Source organism: Ovis aries, chromosome 16, assembly GCF_016772045.2.
Source record: "Ovis aries strain OAR_USU_Benz2616 breed Rambouillet chromosome 16, ARS-UI_Ramb_v3.0, whole genome shotgun sequence".
In the NCBI taxonomy this organism is placed as follows: domain Eukaryota; kingdom Metazoa; phylum Chordata; class Mammalia; order Artiodactyla; family Bovidae; genus Ovis; species Ovis aries.
In genome coordinates, this window is record NC_056069.1 from 18,785,271 (window position 1) to 18,804,837 (window position 19,567).

The window sequence follows — 19,567 nt, forward strand, 5'->3', positions numbered from 1 at the left end:
ACACAGTCAAAGGATTTGGCATAGTCAATAAAGCAGAAATAGATGTTTTTCTGGAACTCTCTTGCTTTTTCGATGATCCAGCGGATGTTGGCAATTTGATCTCTGGTTCCTCTGCCTTTCCTAAAACCAGCTTGTACATCTGGGAGTTCATGGTTCACGTATTGCTGAAGCCTGGCTTGGAGAATTTTGAGCATTACTTTACTTGTGTGTGAAAGTGAAGTCGCTCAGTTGTGTCCGACTCTTTGTGACCCAGTGGACTGTAGCCCACCAGGCTCCTCCGTCCATGGGATTCTCCGAGCAAGAATACTGGAGTGGGTTGCCATTTCTTCCCAACCGAGGAATCGAACCCAGATCTCCCACGTTATAGGCAGATGCTTTAACCTCTGAACCACCAGAGATTTGTACTTGTGTGGTAGTTTGAGCATTCTTTGGCATTGCCTTTCTTTGGGATTGAAATAGAAACTGACCTTTTCCAGTCCTGTGCCCAGAACTGGAGTTTTCCAAATTGACTGCTGAGTTTTCCAAATTGGCTGACATATTGAATGCAGCACTTTCACAGCATCATCTTTTACGATCTGAAATAGCTCAACTGGAATTCCATCACCTCCACTAGCTTTGTTTGTAGTGATGCTTCCTAAGGCCCACTTGACTTCACATTCCAGGATGTCTGGCTCTAGATGAGTGTGAGTGATCACACCATTGTGATTGTCTTGGTTGTGACGATCTTTTTTGTACCGTTCTGTGTGTTCTTGCCACCTCTTCTTAATATCTTCTGCTTCTGTTAGGTGCATGCCACTTCTGTCTTTTATTGAGCCCATCTTTGTATGAAATGTTCCCTTGGTATCTCTAACTTTCTGGAAGTTACCTTTATACTTTGGTAACCATAAGTTTGTTTCTATGTCTGTGAGTCTATTTCTGTTTTGTAAATAAGTTGATTTGTATTATTTTTTTAGATTCCACATGTAAGTGATATCAGGTAATTATTTTTCTCTGTCTCACTTCTGTTAGTGTAATGGTCTATAGGTCTATCCATGTTGCTGCAAATGTCTGTATTTTTTTTCTTCCTTATGGCTGAGTAATATTCCCTTGCGTATATGTACCATGTCCTTATCCATTCATGTGTCGATGGACACTGAGGTTACTTCCGTGTCTTGGCTATTGTAAATATTGCTGCAGTGAACCTTGGGGTGCATATATCTTTTTGAAATCGAGTTTTCATCTAATCTGGATATAAGCCCAGGAGTGGGATTGCTGGATCATATGGTAACTATTTTCAGTTTTTTAAGGAACTTACACCCTGTTTTCCATAGTGACTGTGCCAATTTACATTCCCATTTACAGTAGAGGAAAGTTCCCTTTTCTCCACACCCTCCATAGCATTTATTATTTGTAAACTTTTTGATGATGGTCATTCTGACTAGTGTGAGGTGGTGACTTGTTATGATTTGCATTCCTCTAATAATTAGTTTTGTAAAGTTTTTAAACTTTTTAGTTACACTGAAATCTTAAGCTTAATGAAATATATAATGGAAAATTTGGTCTTCTAGATATATGGTATATACTAGGTAACTAAATGATTATACAGTAGAAGTGAGAAATAGATTTAAGGGACTAGATCTGATAGATAGAGTGCCTGATGAACTATGGACAGAGGTTTGTGATATTGTACAGGAGATAGGGATCAAGACCATCCCCGTGGAAAAGAAATGCAAAAAAGCAAAATGACTGTCTGGGGAGGCCTTACAAATAGCTGTGAAAAGAACAGAGGTGAAAAACAAAGGAGAAAAGGAAAGATATAAGCATCTGAATGCAGAGTTCCAAAGAATAGCAAGAAGGGATAAGAAAGCCTTCTTCAGCGATCAGTGCAAAGAAATAGAGGAAAACAACAGAATGGGAAAGACTAGAGATCTCTTCAAGAAAATTAGAGATACCAAGGGAACATTTCATGCAAAGATGGGCTCGATAAAGAACAGAAATGGTATGGGCCTAACAGAAGCAGAAGATATTAAGAAGAGGTGGCAAAAATACACAGAGGAACTGTACAAAAAGATCTTCACGACCCAGATAATCATGACGGTGTGATCACTCATCTAGAGCCAGACATCCTGGAATGTGAAGTCAAGTGGGCCTTAGGAAGCATCACTATGAACAAAGCTAGTGGAGGTGGTGGAATTCCAGTTGAGCTATTTCAGATCCTGAAAGATGATGCTGTGAAAGTGCTGTACTCAATATGCCAGCACATTTGGAAAACTCAGTAGTGGCCACAGGACTGGAAAAGGTCAGTTTTCATTCTAATCCCAAAGAAAGGCAATGCCAAAGAATGCTCAAACTACCGCACAATTGCACTCATCTCACATGCTAGTAAAGTAATGCTCAAAATTCTCCAAGCCAGGCTTCAGCAATATGTGAACCGTGAACTTCCTGATTTCAAGCTGGGTTTAGAAAAGGCAGACGAACCAGAGATCAAATTGCCAACTTCTGCTGGATCATGGAAAAAGCAAGAGAGTTCCAGAAAAACATCTATTTCTGCTTTATTGACTATGCCAAAGCCTTTGACTGTGTGGATCACAATAAACTGTGGAAAATTCTGAAAGAGATGCGAATACCAGAACGCCTGACCTGCCTCTTGAGAAACCTATATGCAGGTCAGGAAGCAACAGTTCGAACTGGACATGGAACAACAAAACTGGTTCCAAATAGGAAAAGGAGTACGTCAAGGCTGTATATTGTCACCCTGCTTATTTAACTTCTATGCAGAGTACATCATGAGAAACGCTGGGCTGGAATAAGCACAAGCTGGAATCAAGATTGCTGGGAGAAATATCAATAACCTCAGATATGCAGATGACACCATCCTTATGGCAGAAAGTGAAGAAGAACCAAAGAGCCTCTTGATGAACGTGAAAGAGGAGAGTGAAAAAGTTGGCTTAAAGCTCCACATTCAGAAAACGAAGATCATGGCATCTGGTCCCATCACTTCATGGCAAATAGATGGGGAAACAGTGGAAACAGTGTCACACTTTATTTTTCTGGGCTCCAAAATCACTGCAGATGGTGACTCCAGCCATGAAATTTAAAGATGCTTACTCCTTGGAAGGAAAGTTATGACCAACCTAGATAGCATATTCAGAAGCAGAGACATTACTTTGCCAACAAAGGTCCATCTAGTCAAGGCTATGATTTTTCCAATGGTCATTTATGGATGTGAGAGTTGGACTGTAAAGAAGGCTGAGCTCCGCAGAATTGATCCTTTTGAACTGTGGTGTTGGAGAACACTCTTGAGATCTCTTTGACTGCAAGGAGATCTAACCAGTCTATTCTGAAGGAGATCAGTCTTGGGAGTTCTTTGGAAGGAATGATGCTAAAGCTGAAACTCCAATACTTTGGCCACCTCATGCGAAGAGTTGACTCGTTAGAAAAGACTTTGATGCTGGGAGGGATTGAGGTCAGGAGGAGAAGGAGATGACAGAGGATGAGATGGCTGGATGGCATCACCGACTCAATGGACATGGGTCTGAGCGAACTCCGGGAGTTGGTGATGGACAGGGAGGCCTGTTGTGCTGCAATTCATGCGGTCACAAAGAATCGGACACGACTGAGAGACTGAACTGAAATGAGGTAACTAAAGTTAACAATGTCGTAGGTTTTTTAAAAGAAATTTTATAAAGGTATACTCATGCAGTTTACTATCATTTGTTAAGCTAGTTTTTGTTATTATAATATTTATGTTAAAAAATAATTTTCTTGACGTTCAGTGTGTTATGCTTTTAAATTAGTGAAGTACTACATTAATGACAAAAGGGTCTCTCTTAAGTTTGTATTATATACTCAATGTCTGGCCTTTTTGCCCCATAAAAATCAGGTGAAATACATGAAAACAGCACATTTTAAAGATCTTCCATCGTGCTGGGCCTTGGGCAGATGATTTTTAAAATGTAGTTAATATAATCATTGTTTATGTTTTTAGTTTACAGAAAATCCTTGGCCTGGATTCCTTAGAAGAGGTTTTAGACATTAAACTTGTCAACTCCAAGTTCATCATCCATAATGTATACAGTGTGAGCAAGCAAGGAGTTGTTATCCTTGATGACAAGTCAAGTAAGTGCATAAAAGCCATTTTGTTCTCAGTTGACCTAGTACATTGGCTCTACAGGTCCTTCTGCTTCTGTTTGACCTTTCTGTAAACCCTACATATAAGTTTACCCGCTCATTATGTATAGCTTCAGTTTACTTCCAAAGACCTTTAGACAAATTGTTTGTATTCAGGAAATGTCATAGGAAGATGAATACCCAGGACTGAAGATCTAAGCCATATCCATCTAGAAGCTAGTTCAGTGGTAGCCACGTTGTAGTATAAAGTGGTTCTTTATCATCCCCAGAAAATCCCTGAGAAGTGGGTAAGTTTAATGCCTAACAGATTTTTTGAGTCAACTTTTAGGTGGTCCTGGGGCCTGACTGTTTATCAGAGCTCTCATTGACCTTTTCATTATGGTGTCTTTGTGTCAGATTTTCTGAGATAGTCTTGGTTTATATCATTCCCCCTCTCCCTTTTTTTTTTTTAACAAAGGTAGTGTTTTAGATGTTGAAGGTGCTTTAATTTTTTTATACCTTTTTACTCTAAGCCAGTTTACAAATTGGGAAAAATAAACATTTAGCAACTGCCTGTCCTGGTTTTTGTAAAAATAAAGTGCTTCTAACTGTAGTGAGCCAGAGTCTCCAAACTGATTTAAAAATTCCTTCCCTTGAATAAGAGATGGATCCACATTGGATGCTGTGAAAGTGCTGCACTGAATATGCCAGCAAATTTGGAAAACTCAGCAGTGGCCACAGCACTGGAAAAGGTCTGTTTTCATTCCAATCCCAAAGAAAGGCAATGCCAAAGAATGCTCAAGTGAAGTCACTCAGTCGTGTCCGACTCTTTGCGACCCCATGGACTGTAGCCTATCAGGCTCCTCCATCCATGGGATTCTCCAGGCAGGAATACTGGAGTGGGTTGCCATTTCCTTCTCCAGGAGATCTTCCCAATCCAGGGATTGAACCCGGGTCTCCCAAACAATGCTCAAACTACTGCACAATTGCACTCATCTCACATGCTAATAAAGTAATGCTCAAAATTCTCCAAGCCAGGCTTCAGTAATACGTGAACCGTGAACTTCCTGATGTTCAAACTGGGTTTAGAAAAGGCAGAGGAACCAGAGATCAAATTGCCAACATCCGCTGGATCATCGAAAAAGCAAGAGAGTTCCAGAGAAACATCTATTTCTGCTTTATTGACTATGTCAAAGCCTTTGACTGTGTGGATCACAATAAACTGTGGAAAATTCTGCAAGAGATGGGAATACCAGACCCCGATCTGCCTCTTGAGAAACCTATATGCAGGTCAGGAAGCAACAGTTAGAACTGGAAATGGAACAACAAAACTGGTTCCAAATAGGGAAAGGAGTACGTCAAGGCTGTATATTGTCACCCTGCTTATTTAACTTCTATGCAGAGTACATCATGAGAAATGCTGGGCTGGAATAAGCACAAGCTGGAATCAAGATTGCCAGGAGAAATATCAACAACCTCAGATATGCAGATGACACCACCCTTATTGCAGAAAGTGAAGAGGAACCAAAGAGTCTCTTGATGAAAGTGAAAGAGGAGAGTGAAAAAGTTGGCTTAAAGCTCCACATTCAGAAAACGAAGATCACGGCATCTGGTCCCATCACTTCATGGCAAATAGATGGGGAAACAGTGGAAACAGTGTCAGACTTTATTTTTTTGGGCTCCAAAATCACTGCAGATGGTGACTGCAGCCATGAAATTAAAAGACGTTTACTCCTTGAAAGGAAAGTTATGACCAACCTAGACAGCATATTCAAAAGCAGAGACATCGCTTTGTCAACAAAGGTCCGTCTAGTCAAGGCTATGGTTTTTCCAGTGGTAATGTATGGATGTGAGCTTTGGACTGTGAAGAAGGCTGAGCACCAAGGAATTGATGCTTTTGAACTGTGGTGTCGGAGAAGACTCTTGAGAGTCCCTTGGACTACAAGGAGATCCAACCAGTCCATCCTAAAGGAGACCAGTCCTGGGTGTTCATTGGAAGGACTGATGTTGAAGCTGAAACTGCAATACTTTGGCCACCTGATATGAAGAGCTGACTCATTGGAAAAGACCCTGGTGCTGGGAAAGATTGAAGGCGAGAGAAGTGGACGACAGAGGTTGAGATGGTTGGATGGCATCACCGACTCAATGGACATGGTTTGGGTGGACTCCGGGAGTTGGTGATGGACAGGGAGGCCTAGAATGCTGCAGTTCATAGGGTTGCAAAGAGTCGAACATGACTGAGCAACTGAACTGAACTTACTTCAAACTCTTGATCCTAGGAATTAGCTGGAGCTAGAATTGCCTTTGGTTGTGGGAAGATGGTATAATACTTTCAGGATTTTATAAGTTAATGTTAAATGAAGCGCTGGGGGCTCCTGGGCAGCAAGCAGAGCTGGCCTAGAAGGAGTATGAGCAGTGAGAAGGGAAGAGATTTTTCTAGGTCATGTTTCTTGACAGGAGCAAAATGTGTCTTTGAAACCTGAAACAGTTTTCCTTTAAAGCCCATGTATCAGGAATGGAGAATGTTAGGAAACAGAAATAAACAACTTTGCGACTTCTTGAATTGTCAGGTTAATATCAGTGTATAAAATTAAGTTATGTAGAATGAGAGGGCTGTTGCCTTTGAAATACATCTAAAATCCTTCTACATTCTCCTGAGTACAGCAGACATTAATACTTCCAGCTATAGCTGGATGATCAGTTTTATTTTATTAAGTACATACTTGAGAAAGAAGAGAGGACTTCATAAACTTCAGGTTCATTAGCTCTAACACAAGTCAACTAGTGTCTTTGCAGTTTCACAGACAGTGGAGAAGGTGTCAAGTAGAAGCATGAGTGCTGTTCCATCAGATGTCTGTGGCAGGGCCAGAGGAAGAGACCCTGTACCAAAAAGTTCAGCTGGGGTTTTTGTAGCAATGCTAACCATTATTATTTTGAGTGAGTGAGCGAAGTTGCTCAGTCGTGTCTGACTCTTCGCGACCCCATAGACTGTAGGAGCCTACCATGCTCCTCTGTCCATGGGATTTTCCAGGCAAGAGTACTGGAGTAGGTTGCGATTGCCTTCTCCAGAAGATCTTCCCAACTCAGGGATCGAACCCAGGTCTTCCACATTGTAGGCAGATGCTCCACTGTCTGAGCCACCAGGGAAGTCATTATTATTTTAAGGCTGTCCTGTTACTGATAGCCTGTACTGATATGTCAGTGGCACTTCATTGTCTTAAGATATTTTGAAAATTGAAACTTGTAAAGTGATTGAACATTGGACATAACAGAATTCACCTTTTTGTTTTTTTAAAGATATTTGGTGAACTGGTTTCATAAATGCATTTGATGACTCATACTTTTGCTTTTTCTATGTTTTTCTTTTTTCTGTGTAATTCTTAGGATAATTGATTTGTTTCTTTGGAACAAATTATCAAATTTCATCTTTTCCCTAAAGCTTTACAAGTACATCTTGTCTTTAGAGAAATTTACAGGCATAGTTAATATAAGAATGAGTCGTAACATTGCTGCTAAGGAAAAATGTTTATCTTTTCAGTGTTCTGATTCATAAGTAAGTGATTTGTGATTAGCCAATAAGTTTCATGTTACTTGAGACAAGTGTCATTCGTATGATACCAGGTGTGTATATAATACTTTGAGTTACATATAATTGAATAAAACATCTTTTTATTTTCCTTTTTCTGCAGAAGAACTTCCTCATTGGGTACTGTCAGCTATGAAGTGTTTGGCAAATTGTGAGTACTAATTATCTGCCATTTTTATGAAATTGACAGAAATTAGTGCCCTGAATTACAAAATATTTTTGCTCAATGGCATGAACATTGATTTGACACCTGTGAGACTGGCAGTTAGCTGGGGATTCCTGTGCTTTCAGTGATAAATTTGTGACTTAGTGGAAGGGCTGAGTTAGAGAGCATTTTAAAAGGGATTTTTGTACTTATGTTTTCTTGTGGGTAAAATCACACTGCAAATAGCATCCACACTGCTTCTTTTGAATGCTTCATCACAGAAAAGAATAATTAGTAATATTGAAAACAATATTGTAATAGATAAATGCCTGTCAGTAGTTTATTCCTAAAGCATGTATTCCTAAGTATGCCTTATAGTTACATCATTAGTTTACTCAGCAGATTCTGTTTCCCACTGGCTTTTTATAGGGCAATGGTTTAATTTGGAGAAAAATGTTTTAGAAGACAAATCTAATTAGTGTGCAGCAGAGTTTGGAAGGAGAAGAACCTATGTAAAGAGAAACAAGAAAGACTGTTTAAGTAATTTGGCTATCAGATGAAGGGCCTGGACAAGACGATCCCTCTGAAGTTTTTCGTAGGCATTTGAAGTCTTCTTCCTAGGATATGGGCACTGTGAAGAAATGAGTTATTAGAGTATTTCACTAACACTACTGTTTCTTTGGAATTTTTAGAAGTCTTAACTCAAAGAAGGGATTCTAATGGTTAATGGCTTAAACCAAACAAGTGATTGTAATAATTCTAGTTATCTTAGTTGACTGGTAATGGTAGTATTTGGTCTATAGAGTCTTTAGAGTCTTAAAGATCACCTCAGAGAGGTAGTTTCTTTCCTCCCTTTCGAGTAAGAAGACTAGCATGTTTAGAGATTGCTGTATAAATTATTAAATTAGTAGGCTCTGAATTATTAATTTCACTGATTAGTTTTATTTGATTATAGAATGAAACTAAAATAACTCACTGTGGGTGATCTTAGTGATGATATAAAAATGATGATATACTATCATCCTGAAAATGAATAGCAATGTTAGTTTGTGTGAAGACCAAAGTTCTCTGAGTTTATTAAGATTTTCATTGGGTTTTGGTTCATGTTTTAGAACAGCTGAGATGTAGAGTCCTGTGGTTTTAGTTTGGAGGAATGCTTTTTATTCTTGCTTAATCGTTTTAAACAAATTAGTCTAAATTATATGTTTGGCCAGAGTTGGCAAAGACAAAATAGAAGCTATGAATGGGTTAAATGACCCGTGTATGACTTTTTGGAAAACCAAGGATCTTGAAAGTTGGTCAACTGGGAGTGAACAGAGGAAGCTAGTATAACAAATCTAAGCTATAATATGTTGTAAAGTATATATTAAGGTGTAGTTATGATGTTGAATTCTCATTGGTGATCAAAATGTAGTGAAGAGTGTAATTTCCGCTCAAGAGAGATGTATATATAATCCGTGAAACTTCTGAGAAAGGTCAGGCTGACTGAGATTACCAGCAGAGAGAAAAGATGAGGATTGATTTATGTTCTCCACATGTGTGAGGTAGTGTTAGGTTAGGTGGAAATTCTTGGGAATGGGGACCTATCTTACATGTATCAAGTGCAGTACTTTAGAAATGGTTGGCACATCCATAAAGATGCTTGCTTGTGTGTCAAAGAAAAAAAGGTGGCCAAAGAGTGAGGTCAGCCTTTTGAATAATTTTATAAAATTATTGATTTTTCCAAATTCTCTTTCCCCATCTCCTGAATTTACTAGGAGTCTGTCAGAGTCATAGTCTCTTGCTTATCCTTATCCTTACTGAATCTGGGTTTCCATTATTGTTGGCAATAGGGAACAGAAAAGATATGAGGCTTTTGGAGGCCTCGTGCCTCTTACTCTGGAGGTTTACTGCTTATCTCTTCCTTGGGGGTGATCTGTTGCAGACCTATGTGCTTTCTTGGTTGGCCATAGGTGAGGGACTGATGTTAAATGAGTAATACAAAACCAGGTTAGCTATTTTTCTTCCTTGTGCACGTAGATTTCAAGAATTCAATAAAAGATGTAAACAGTTCTTTTCCAAAGTCTTTCAGGAATAACATTTATAAAAACTGGATTTAAAAATATATTCTGAAATTCAACATGATAGAAAAACAAAAGATCTTTGAACTTAGCCTTCTCTCATGGGCTTGCCATGCACTGGCATTTGAAAGAAAACTTTTTCTTGGCTTATTTTTGCGTATTTTTTTCAAGAATGATAAAGTGTTCTGTAAGAGATACAACTGCTTAGAATGAACTGCATACTTATCCTTAGAGGGAATAAATAGTTCAAGGTAACATGTATTACTTGCGAAGACATGTCACGCAATTTCGACTGACTAAGCTTGGGATATTTCAGAAGAGGAAGCAAGTAAAAATGGCTATGTTTGCCACTAGGTTAATGAGGTACCACACATTTAATAATTTTCATTATTTTAATCCAGGTTATTTATAAGCAGCATATAGAACATTAAAAGGTAAGAGACTTTTTAAGGAGACTGACAAAAAGCGGTTTTCACAATGTTTCAATGGCTTGGAGATGTGAAGGCCCAGAATCCTTAACTGTCCTTTTTTGTTTGACCCTTTCTCATTAGTTACAGTGATTCTGTAGGAAGAATTTCCTTTCAGTTTTTACTGGCTGCTTCTGCTGTCCTGAGGGTAGAAATCTGTTCGGGTACAGTTGTTTGGTCTCGTGTTCTGCTGGCCCAGAACTGACCAGTGCAGTCAACATCACTTTCTTCCATGCTGTGATGGAAATAGACAATGTTGGCCAACCACAATGGCAGTGGACCACTTGCGGTTTCCCTCAGGCATGGGCAGATCCAGTTAGTTGCTCTCTCTGCTTGGAGATGTAAATCCTTCCATCTGTATATGGATTGCTGTGGGTCTTTGCTGCCAGCCCGGTAGAGAGCTTGGGGCTTCTCTGATGGCTCAGATGGTAAAAATCTGCCTGCAGTGCAGGAGACTTAGGTTCAATCCCTGGGTAAAAAAGATTCCCCTGGAGAAAGGAATGGCAGCCCACTCCAGTATTCTTTCCTGGAGAATTCCATGGACAGAGGAGCCTGGCAGACTATGGTCCATGGGGTCACGAAGAGTCAGACATGACTGAGTGACTAACACTTTCACTTTCACCATAGAGAGCTAAGCATTTCTTGTTCCTTTTTGGTCCCTGGTACAAGGGAATCTTTGCTTCACTTATCCCAAGCTTCTTGGTTTCTTGGTTGTTCCAAGTTTCTTAGAACTTATTTCTTAGAAATGTATTTCTTTGCAATACGGTTCTGCTTGATAAATTATCTTTTATTTTTAAACTTCTTTTTAACAGAAAACATCAGTTTGATTCTGCTTTGGTATTATTTTCTGTTATAATCTTGTTTAATAAAAATTCATTAAATGCCACTATTCACTCAAAAGCAGTGGGTAAATAAAACCTAGACTCTTAGATCAAAAAATTGAATAGGAACTTAGAGGCCGCTTTACCTAGTCTTCCATGGTCTCTGTTTGAGCAGCTTTAACATTAAAAAAAATTTTTTTTAATACACATTATCTTTTGATGGTGATCAAATGGAGAATTTTATAATCAGAATGAATTTAAGACACAATGTAAAATCTCCTTTTCAGAATATCTTCAGGAAAAAGAGTATACATTCTTATGAGTCAAATTGTTTAGAGGCAGAATTATTTATTTCACTCAACTCTGATTCTAGAACTTTATAATATAGCAGTGCTAAAATAATTATAAGCTTTAAAAATTGCTTTATAGATTATGTTACATATGTGAGGTAGTTACTGTATTAGACTAGGCAAATATTATATATTTCAAAGGGAATAATCACTGTCTGCATTTAATAAAAATATCTTTCAGAAGGTCACAAAAGAGTCGGTTTTTTTTTTTGAAAATGGAAGTGAGCCAGTGTTTTCCTCACTGTTTTATAATAGATTTTAATTTAGACATAAAGCATATTTATATAAGTAAAATGTATAACATCAATTTTACCCTTGAAAACTTCTGATTTTGCGTATCTGTATGTTCCACATATATGCAGAGACTAATATCAATACTTGCAGGTGATTGCCTTACTAATGCTTCTCTTTCTCGTTTCTAACAGGGCCTAATTGTTCAGATTTGCAGCAGCCTATGTATTCAGGATTTGAAAGAGATGTCTTTAAAACTATAGCTGACTACTATGGTCGCTTGAAAGAGCCTCTGCTTACGTTTCACCTTTTTGATGCCTTTGTCAGTGTATTGGGTAAGTTGGAACATAGTGAACGCATATCTTCATTATTGATATGCAAACATTTCATTTTCTTTATCTTGAGACTTCCGCTAGCCCAATTTCCATAGTGTTTTTGAAATAAAGACAAATGGGCTGCTTGCCTAGTTGGAGTCTTGCTCTATGCAGGAAGGACAGGGAGGCCTGGCGTGCTGCAATTCATGGGGTCGAAAGAGTCAGACACGACTGAGCAACTGAACTGAACTGATTAATAAACCTAAACATGGACCAGTAGTTTTTATTTCTTAGGAAAGAGTAATATGTTCATATCATTTTTATACCAAAAAAAAGTATACTGATAGAGAATAATGTAAATTTGACATTTACTGTTCATGACTACTCTGGATATGACTTCATGAATAGTCAACTGTGAGAGATAATCATTTAGAAATCTTGTTTTTATAGAAGTAACAGAGTTTTGTAGGATTATTTGTTATTTGTGACATGTGAAATAAATATAGTAACTATTATTCTCTAAAACTTATTGCAATTTCTTACATATATTTATATTTCAGAATGTTGTGCACTGTCAAAGAAACATGGTAAAAGAGGGAAAAATCAATATTATTGGTGTAGATCTTTCTGATATTGTTCCTTTCTCCTTGGAAATCAGTTTTTTCTGTTCCTGTTGTGATTGTTGAATAAGTATTATTGTTTTCTTGTAAACAAATGTATGCTTTAATGACCAAATCACTGTGTGGGTAAATTTTTATGTAAATTTGTAGAAATTAATGTCCTTTTGGTTTTGAGTGTCGTGGAGTTTAGCAATCTTCACCTTCCCATTCTTCCTTCTCTTTCTCATTCTTGCTTCCCCTTCTCTTCCCTTTCTCCTGTCCTGTTTTCTTCTTAGAAAGTATGTATGCTGCCATAGTATGCTAACAAAGTATCAGCAATATGTGAATAATATACCTAGTCTCTTAGCACAGTGCTTTAAATTTTAAGATTTCATAGGATTTCTGATAATAAACAACATGGAACAATTTTAAATCATGTATCTAAGAGGGAGTTTGTTTCAGAGAGATCAATAGTAAGAACTGGAAGTCCCAATATTAAGAACAGATGAAGAGTTTAGGCCTGTTACTGTGTTTTGAGACCACTGGGTCTTCTTGATATTTTGTTTTCCACCAAGGAATATTGGAGGCTTGTGTACTTGAGATTATCATGCCTAATTGTGAGTACTGCTGCTGCTGCTGCTAAGTCGCTTCAGTTGTGTCCGACTCTGTGCGACCCCATAGACTGCAGTCCACCAGCCTCCGCCGTCCCTGGGATTTTCCAGGCAAGAACACTGGAGCGGGTTGCCATTTCCTTCTCCAATGCATGAAAGTGAAAAGCGAAAGTGAAGTCTCTCAATCGTGTCTGACTCTTAGCGACCCCATGGACTGCAGCCTACCAGGCTCCTCCGTCCATGGGATTCTCCAGGCAAGAGTACTGGAGTGGGGTGCCATCGCCTTCTCCGAATGATGAGTACTAACTGTTGTTAGTGCCTTTATGCCACTGGTAAAATAATTCCAAAGACAAGATTAAAAACCAATTCTTAGATTTTCTTGTCATTTTCCATTTTCATAATGTTTTATGGTAAAGTGATCTGATTTTGAAACAAAAGAACTTGGAATTTTTTAAAAAATTGTATTTAAAAAATTTATGTTGGAGTATATGTGATTAACAATGTTGTTAGTTTCAGATGTACAGCAAAGTAGTTCAGTTATGCATAAACATAACTGTATCCATTGTTTTTTTACCCATTTAGGCAATTCCAGAGTATTGAGCAGAGTTCCCTGTGCTGTACAGTAGGTCCCTGTTGGTTATCTATTTAAATGCAGGAGTATGTACATGGTAGTTCCAGATTCACAGTCTACCCCGCCCTCCTGCCCATTCTCTGGTAACCATAAGTTTGTTCTCTAAGTCTGTGAGTCTGTTTCTGTTTTGTAAATAAGTTCATTTGTATCATTTTTTAAAGATTTCAAATATAAGCGATAGCATGTTATCTCCCTTTCTCTGTCTTACTTCACTCAGTATGATAATCTCTAGGTCCATCCAGGTTGCTGCAAATGACATTTCATTCCTTTTAATGACTGAGTAGGTCCATTTATATATGTACCACACTTCTTTTCCCATTCATCTATCGATGGACATTTAGGTTGCTTTCATGTCTTGGCTCTTGTAAACAGTGCCACAGTGAACACTGGGGTGCATGTATTCTTTCAAACCATGTTTTTCTCTGGATATATGGCCAGATCGCTGGATCCCACTCTAGCTCTGTTCTTAAGGTAGCTCTATTTTTACTTCTTAAGGAACCTCCATACTTGTCTCCATAGTGGCTGTATCAATTTACATTCCCACCAACAGTGTAGGAGGGTTCCGTTTTCTCCAGGCCCTCTCCAATATTTATTGTTTGTAGATTTTTTTTGGATAATGGTCATTCTGACTGGTGTGAGGTGATATCTCATTGTAGTTTTGATTTGCATTTCTTTAATAATTATTGATGTTGATTATCTTTTCATATGCCTCTTGGCCATCTGTATTCTTGGAGAAATGTGGAGACTTCTGCCCATTTTTTGATTGGATTTTTTTTGATATTTAGCCACATGAACTGTTGGTAAATTTTGGAGATTAATTCCTTTGATCACATTATTTGCAAATATTTTCTCCCATCTGTGGGTTGTCTTTTTGTTTTCTTTATGGTTTCTTTCGCTGTGCTTGTGTGCTAAGTTGCAACTCTTTGCGACCCTGTGGACCACAGCCTGCCAGGCTCCTCTGTTCATGAGATTCTCCAGTCAAGAATACCGGAGTGGGTTGCCATGCCCTCCTCCAGGAGATCTTCCCAACCCAGGAACTGAACCTGCATCTCTTACATCTCCTGCATTGGGAGGCGACTTCTTTACCACTAGTGCCACCTGGGAAGCCCCCATTCTTTTTTTTTTTATTTTTAATTGAAGGATAATTGCTTTACAGAATTTTGTTTTCTATCAAATGTCAACATGAATCAGCCATAGGTGTACATATGTCCCCTCCCTCGCCACTGTTCGTTTGGTTTACAAAAGCTTTTGAGTTTAATCAGGTCCCATTTGTTTGTTTTTATTGCTATTACTCTAGGAGATGGCTTGAAAAAGATATTGTTGCAATTTATGTCACAGTGTTCTGCCTATATTTTCCTCTAAGAGTTTTATAGTGTCCTTACTTATATTTAGGTCTTTAATTCATTTTGAGTTTATTTTTGTGCATGGTGTCAAACAATGTTCCAATTTCGTTTTTATATGTGGTTGTCCAGTTTTCTCAGCACATTTATTGAAGGGATTGTCATTTCCCCACTGCATGGCTTTTCCTTTTTTTGTTATAGATTAATTGACCATAGGTGTGTAGTTTATTTCTGGGCTTTCTTTCCTGTTCTGTTGATTTATTTTCTGTTTTTGTGCCAGTTCTGTACTGTTTTGATGACTGCAGCTTTGTAGTATAAGCAGAATTTAGGGAACCTGATTCCTGCAGCTCCGTCCTTTTTTCTCAAAATTGCTTTGGCTATTTGTGCTTCCATACAGATTTAAAGTTTTTTGGTCTAGTTTTGTGAAAAATGCCATTTCATAGAAATTGCACTGAATCTGTATATTGCCTTGGATAGTACAGTCATTTTGACAGTATTGATTCTTCTAATCCATGAACAAGGTATATCTTTCTATTTTTTGTTAACTTTAATTTCTTTATGAGCACCTTACCATTTTTAGAGTACAGGTCTTTTGCCTCCTTAGATAGGTTTATTCCTAGGTATTTTCTTCTTTTCGTTGCAGTGGTAACTGGGATTGTCTCTGTTTTTGATCTTTCATTGTTAGCATATGGAAATGCAACAGATTTCTGTGTATTAATTTTGTATCCTGCAACTTTACTGAGTTCATTGATGAGCACTAGTAGTTTTCTAGTAGCATCTTTAGGATTTTCTATGTATAGTATCATGTCATCTGCAAACACTGACAGCTTTATTTCTTTCCTAATTTGGATTTCTTTTATTTCTTCTCTGATTGCTGTTGCTAGGACTACCAAAACTGTGTTGAAAAAAGTGGCAAGAGTGGACATCCTTGTCTTATGCCTGATCTTAGCGGAAATGCTTTCAGCTTTTCACTGTTGAGTATGGTGTTTGCTATAGGTTTGTCATATATGGCTTTTATTATGTTGAGGTATGTTCCCTGTATGGGAACAGTCCATAGGGGTCGCAAAAAGTCGGACTCGACTGGGTGACTGAACAACAATGTTCCTTCTGTGCCCACTTTCTGGAGAGTTCTTTTTTTTTTTTTTTTTTTTATCATAAATGGATGTTGAATTTTGTCCAAAGCTTTTTCTGCATCTACTGAGATGATATGGTTTTTATTCTTCAGTTTGTTGATATGGTATACAACACTGATTTGCGAATATGGAAAAATCCTTGCATCACTGGGATAAATCCCTCTTGATTATGGTATTTGATCCTTTTTGTGCATTGCTCCTTTCAGTCTGCTAGGATGTTGTTGAGGATTTTTGCATCTGTATTCAGCAGTGATATTGGCCTGTAGTTTTCTTTTTTTGTGACATCTTTGTCTAGTTTTGGTATCAGGGTGCTGGTTGCCTCATAGAATGATTTGGGGGGTATTCCTTCCTCAGCACTCTTTTGGAATAGTTTCAGAAGGATAGATCTTAACTCTTCTTTAAATGTCTGATAGAATTGTTTGTTGGGAGTTTTCAAATCAGTTTCAGTACTTGTGATTGGTCAGTTCATATTTTCTAACTGGTTCGATCTTTGGAAATTGTTATCTTTCTAAAAATTTGTCCATTTCTCTAGATTTTCCATTTTATTGGCATATAGTTGCTTGTAGTAGTCTTTTATGATCCTTTGTATTTCTGTGGTGTTCATTGTAACTTCTTCTTTTTCATTTCTAGTTTTATTGATTTGAGCCTTTTCTTTTTCTTGATAAATCTGGCTAAAGGTTTTTTTTTTTTTTGTTTGTTTGTCTTTTCAAAGAACCAGCTTTTAGTTTCATTGATCGTTTCTGTTGTCTGTACTTCTCTTATTTTTGTTGTAATATTTATGATTTCTTTCCTTCTACTAACTTTGGGTGTTTGGTCTTCTTTCTCTGCTTGCTTGTGGTTTAAGGTCAGATTGTTTATTTGAGATTTTTCTTGTTTCCTGAGGTAAGACTGTATTGCCATACACTTAGATCTTAGAGGGGCTTCCCCGGTGGTGCTAGTGGTAAAGAACCTGCCTGCCAGAGCAGGAGATGTAAGAGATGTGGATTTGATCCCTGGATTGAGAAGATTCCCTAACAGAAGAAAAGGCAACACACTGCAGTAGTCTTGCCTAGAAAATCCTATGGACAGAGGATTGGCAGGCTGCAGTCCATTGGGTTGCACAGATTAGAACTGCTTTTGCCGTGTTCCATGGATTTTGGATTGTTGTGTTTTGTTTTCATTTGTCTGTAGGTAATTTTTCAATTTCCTCTTTGATTTCTTCAGTGACTCATTGGTTTTATAGTAGCATATTATTTAGCCTCCATTTGTTTGTTTGTGTGTGTGTGGTTTTTTTTTTACAGTTTTTAAATTTGTAGTGGATCTCTGATTTCATAGCATTGTGGTCAGAAAAGATACTTGATATAATTTCACTTTTCTTAAATTTACTGAGGCTTGCTTTGTGGCCAACATGTGGTCAACCCTGGAGAATGTTCTGTGTGCACATGAGAAGAATGCGTGTTCTGCTGCTCTTGAATGGAATGCTCTATAAATAGCAATTAAATCATCTTGTCTATTGATTGTCTTATTGATTGTCCATTGATCCAAGAATGGTGTTAAAGTCCTCCACTACTATTATGTTACTGTCATTTCTCCTTTTGTGGCTGTTATATTTGCTTCATATATTGAGATGCTCCTGTGGGAGCTGGGTACATATATATATATTTACAATTGTTATATCATCTCCTTGGATTGATCCCTTGATCATTATGTAGTGTCTCTATTAATTGATTTTGTCTGGTATGAGTATTGCTACTCCAACTTTCTTTTGATTTTCATTTTCATAGAAAACCTTTTTCCATACCCTCATTTTCAGTCTGTGTATGCTCCTACATCTTAAGTGGGTCTCTTATAAACATCTTATATACATGTCTTGTTTTTATATCCGTTCAGCCAATCTGTGTCTTTTAGTTGGAGCATTTAATCCATTTATGCTTAAGGTAACTATGGTTATGTATGGTCTTATTGCCATTTTGTTCATTGTTTTGACTTTTTTTTTTGTAATTGGGTTTGTTTTTGTAGGTGTTTTTTCTTCTCTTCCTCTTTTGTCCTCTTGTGATTTGTTGACTAACTTTAGTGTTGTGTTTTGGTTGTGTGTCTGTTGTAAATTTTCAGTTTGCAGTTACTAGGAGATTTTGATATAGCAATCTGTATATAAACAAGATTGTTTTAAGTTTCTGGTCTTTTAATTCCAAATGTGTTTCCAATACTCTGCATTAGTTTCTCTGCACGGTTGCTGATTTTGATATCATATTTGTGTGTAGATAATTTCCAACCTTTACTCTATGTTTTCCTTTACTGGTGAGCTTTTTCACTGGTAATTTTCTTGTTTCTAGTTGTGGTCTTTTCTGCCTAGGGAAGTTCCTATAGCAAATATCACAAAGCTGGTTTGGTGGTGCTAAATTCTCTTAGCTTTTGCTTATCTGTAAAACGTTTGATTTCTCCATGGAATCCGAATGAGAGCCTTGCTGGGTAGAGTATTCTTGGTTGTAGGATCTTCCCTTTCATCACTTTACATATATTGTTCCAGTTCTTTCTGGCCTGCAGAATTTCTCCTGAGATATCAGCTGATAACCTTGGGAATTCCCTTGTATATTATTTGTTGTTTTTCCATTTTTGTTTTTAATATTTTTTCTTTGTACTTAGTTTTGTCAATTTGACAACCATGTCTCAGTGTGATCCTTCTTGGGTTTATCTTGCCTGGTACTCTGTGTGTTTTATGGACTTGGGTGACTGTTTCCTTTCCCATGTTGGGACATTTTCAGCTATTATCTCTTCAGATATTTTCTCAGGTCCTTTCTCTCTTCTGCTTCTGGGACCCCTATAATATGAATGTTGGTACATTTAATTGCTGTCCCAGAGGTCTCTTAGACTGCCCTCATTTTTTTCAGTCTTTTTTTTTTTCTTTTATTCTATTCCATGGCAGTGATTTCTACCATTCTCTTTCAGTTCACTTATTCATTCCTTTCCCTCAGTTATTCTGCTATTGATTCCTTCTTGTGTATTTTCATTTCAGTTATTGTAATGTTCATCTTTGTTTATTCTCTGTCTCTTCGTTAAACATCTCTTGTATCTTTTCAATCAGTGCGTCCATTCTTTTTCTGAGCTCTTCGATCATCTTTTCTGTCAATACCCTGAGTTCTTTTTTTAGGTAGATTGCCTAGCTCCCTTCATTTAGTTGTTCTTGTGGATTTTTATCTTGTTCCTTCATCTA

General features: G+C 37.7%; 1 protein-coding gene across 1 annotated transcript in view; it reads left to right on the forward strand.

Moving 5' to 3' along the window:
- Positions 1-19,567, forward strand: part of DEPDC1B (DEP domain containing 1B) — a 100,587-nt gene that overhangs the window by 47,947 nt on the left and 33,073 nt on the right. The window contains exons 5-7 of the mRNA XM_027980059.3: positions 3,968-4,098; positions 7,779-7,826; positions 11,944-12,084. Of these exons, the coding sequence (XP_027835860.2) occupies positions 3,968-4,098; positions 7,779-7,826; positions 11,944-12,084 (320 nt within the window). The remainder of the gene's footprint in view (positions 1-3,967; positions 4,099-7,778; positions 7,827-11,943; positions 12,085-19,567) is intronic.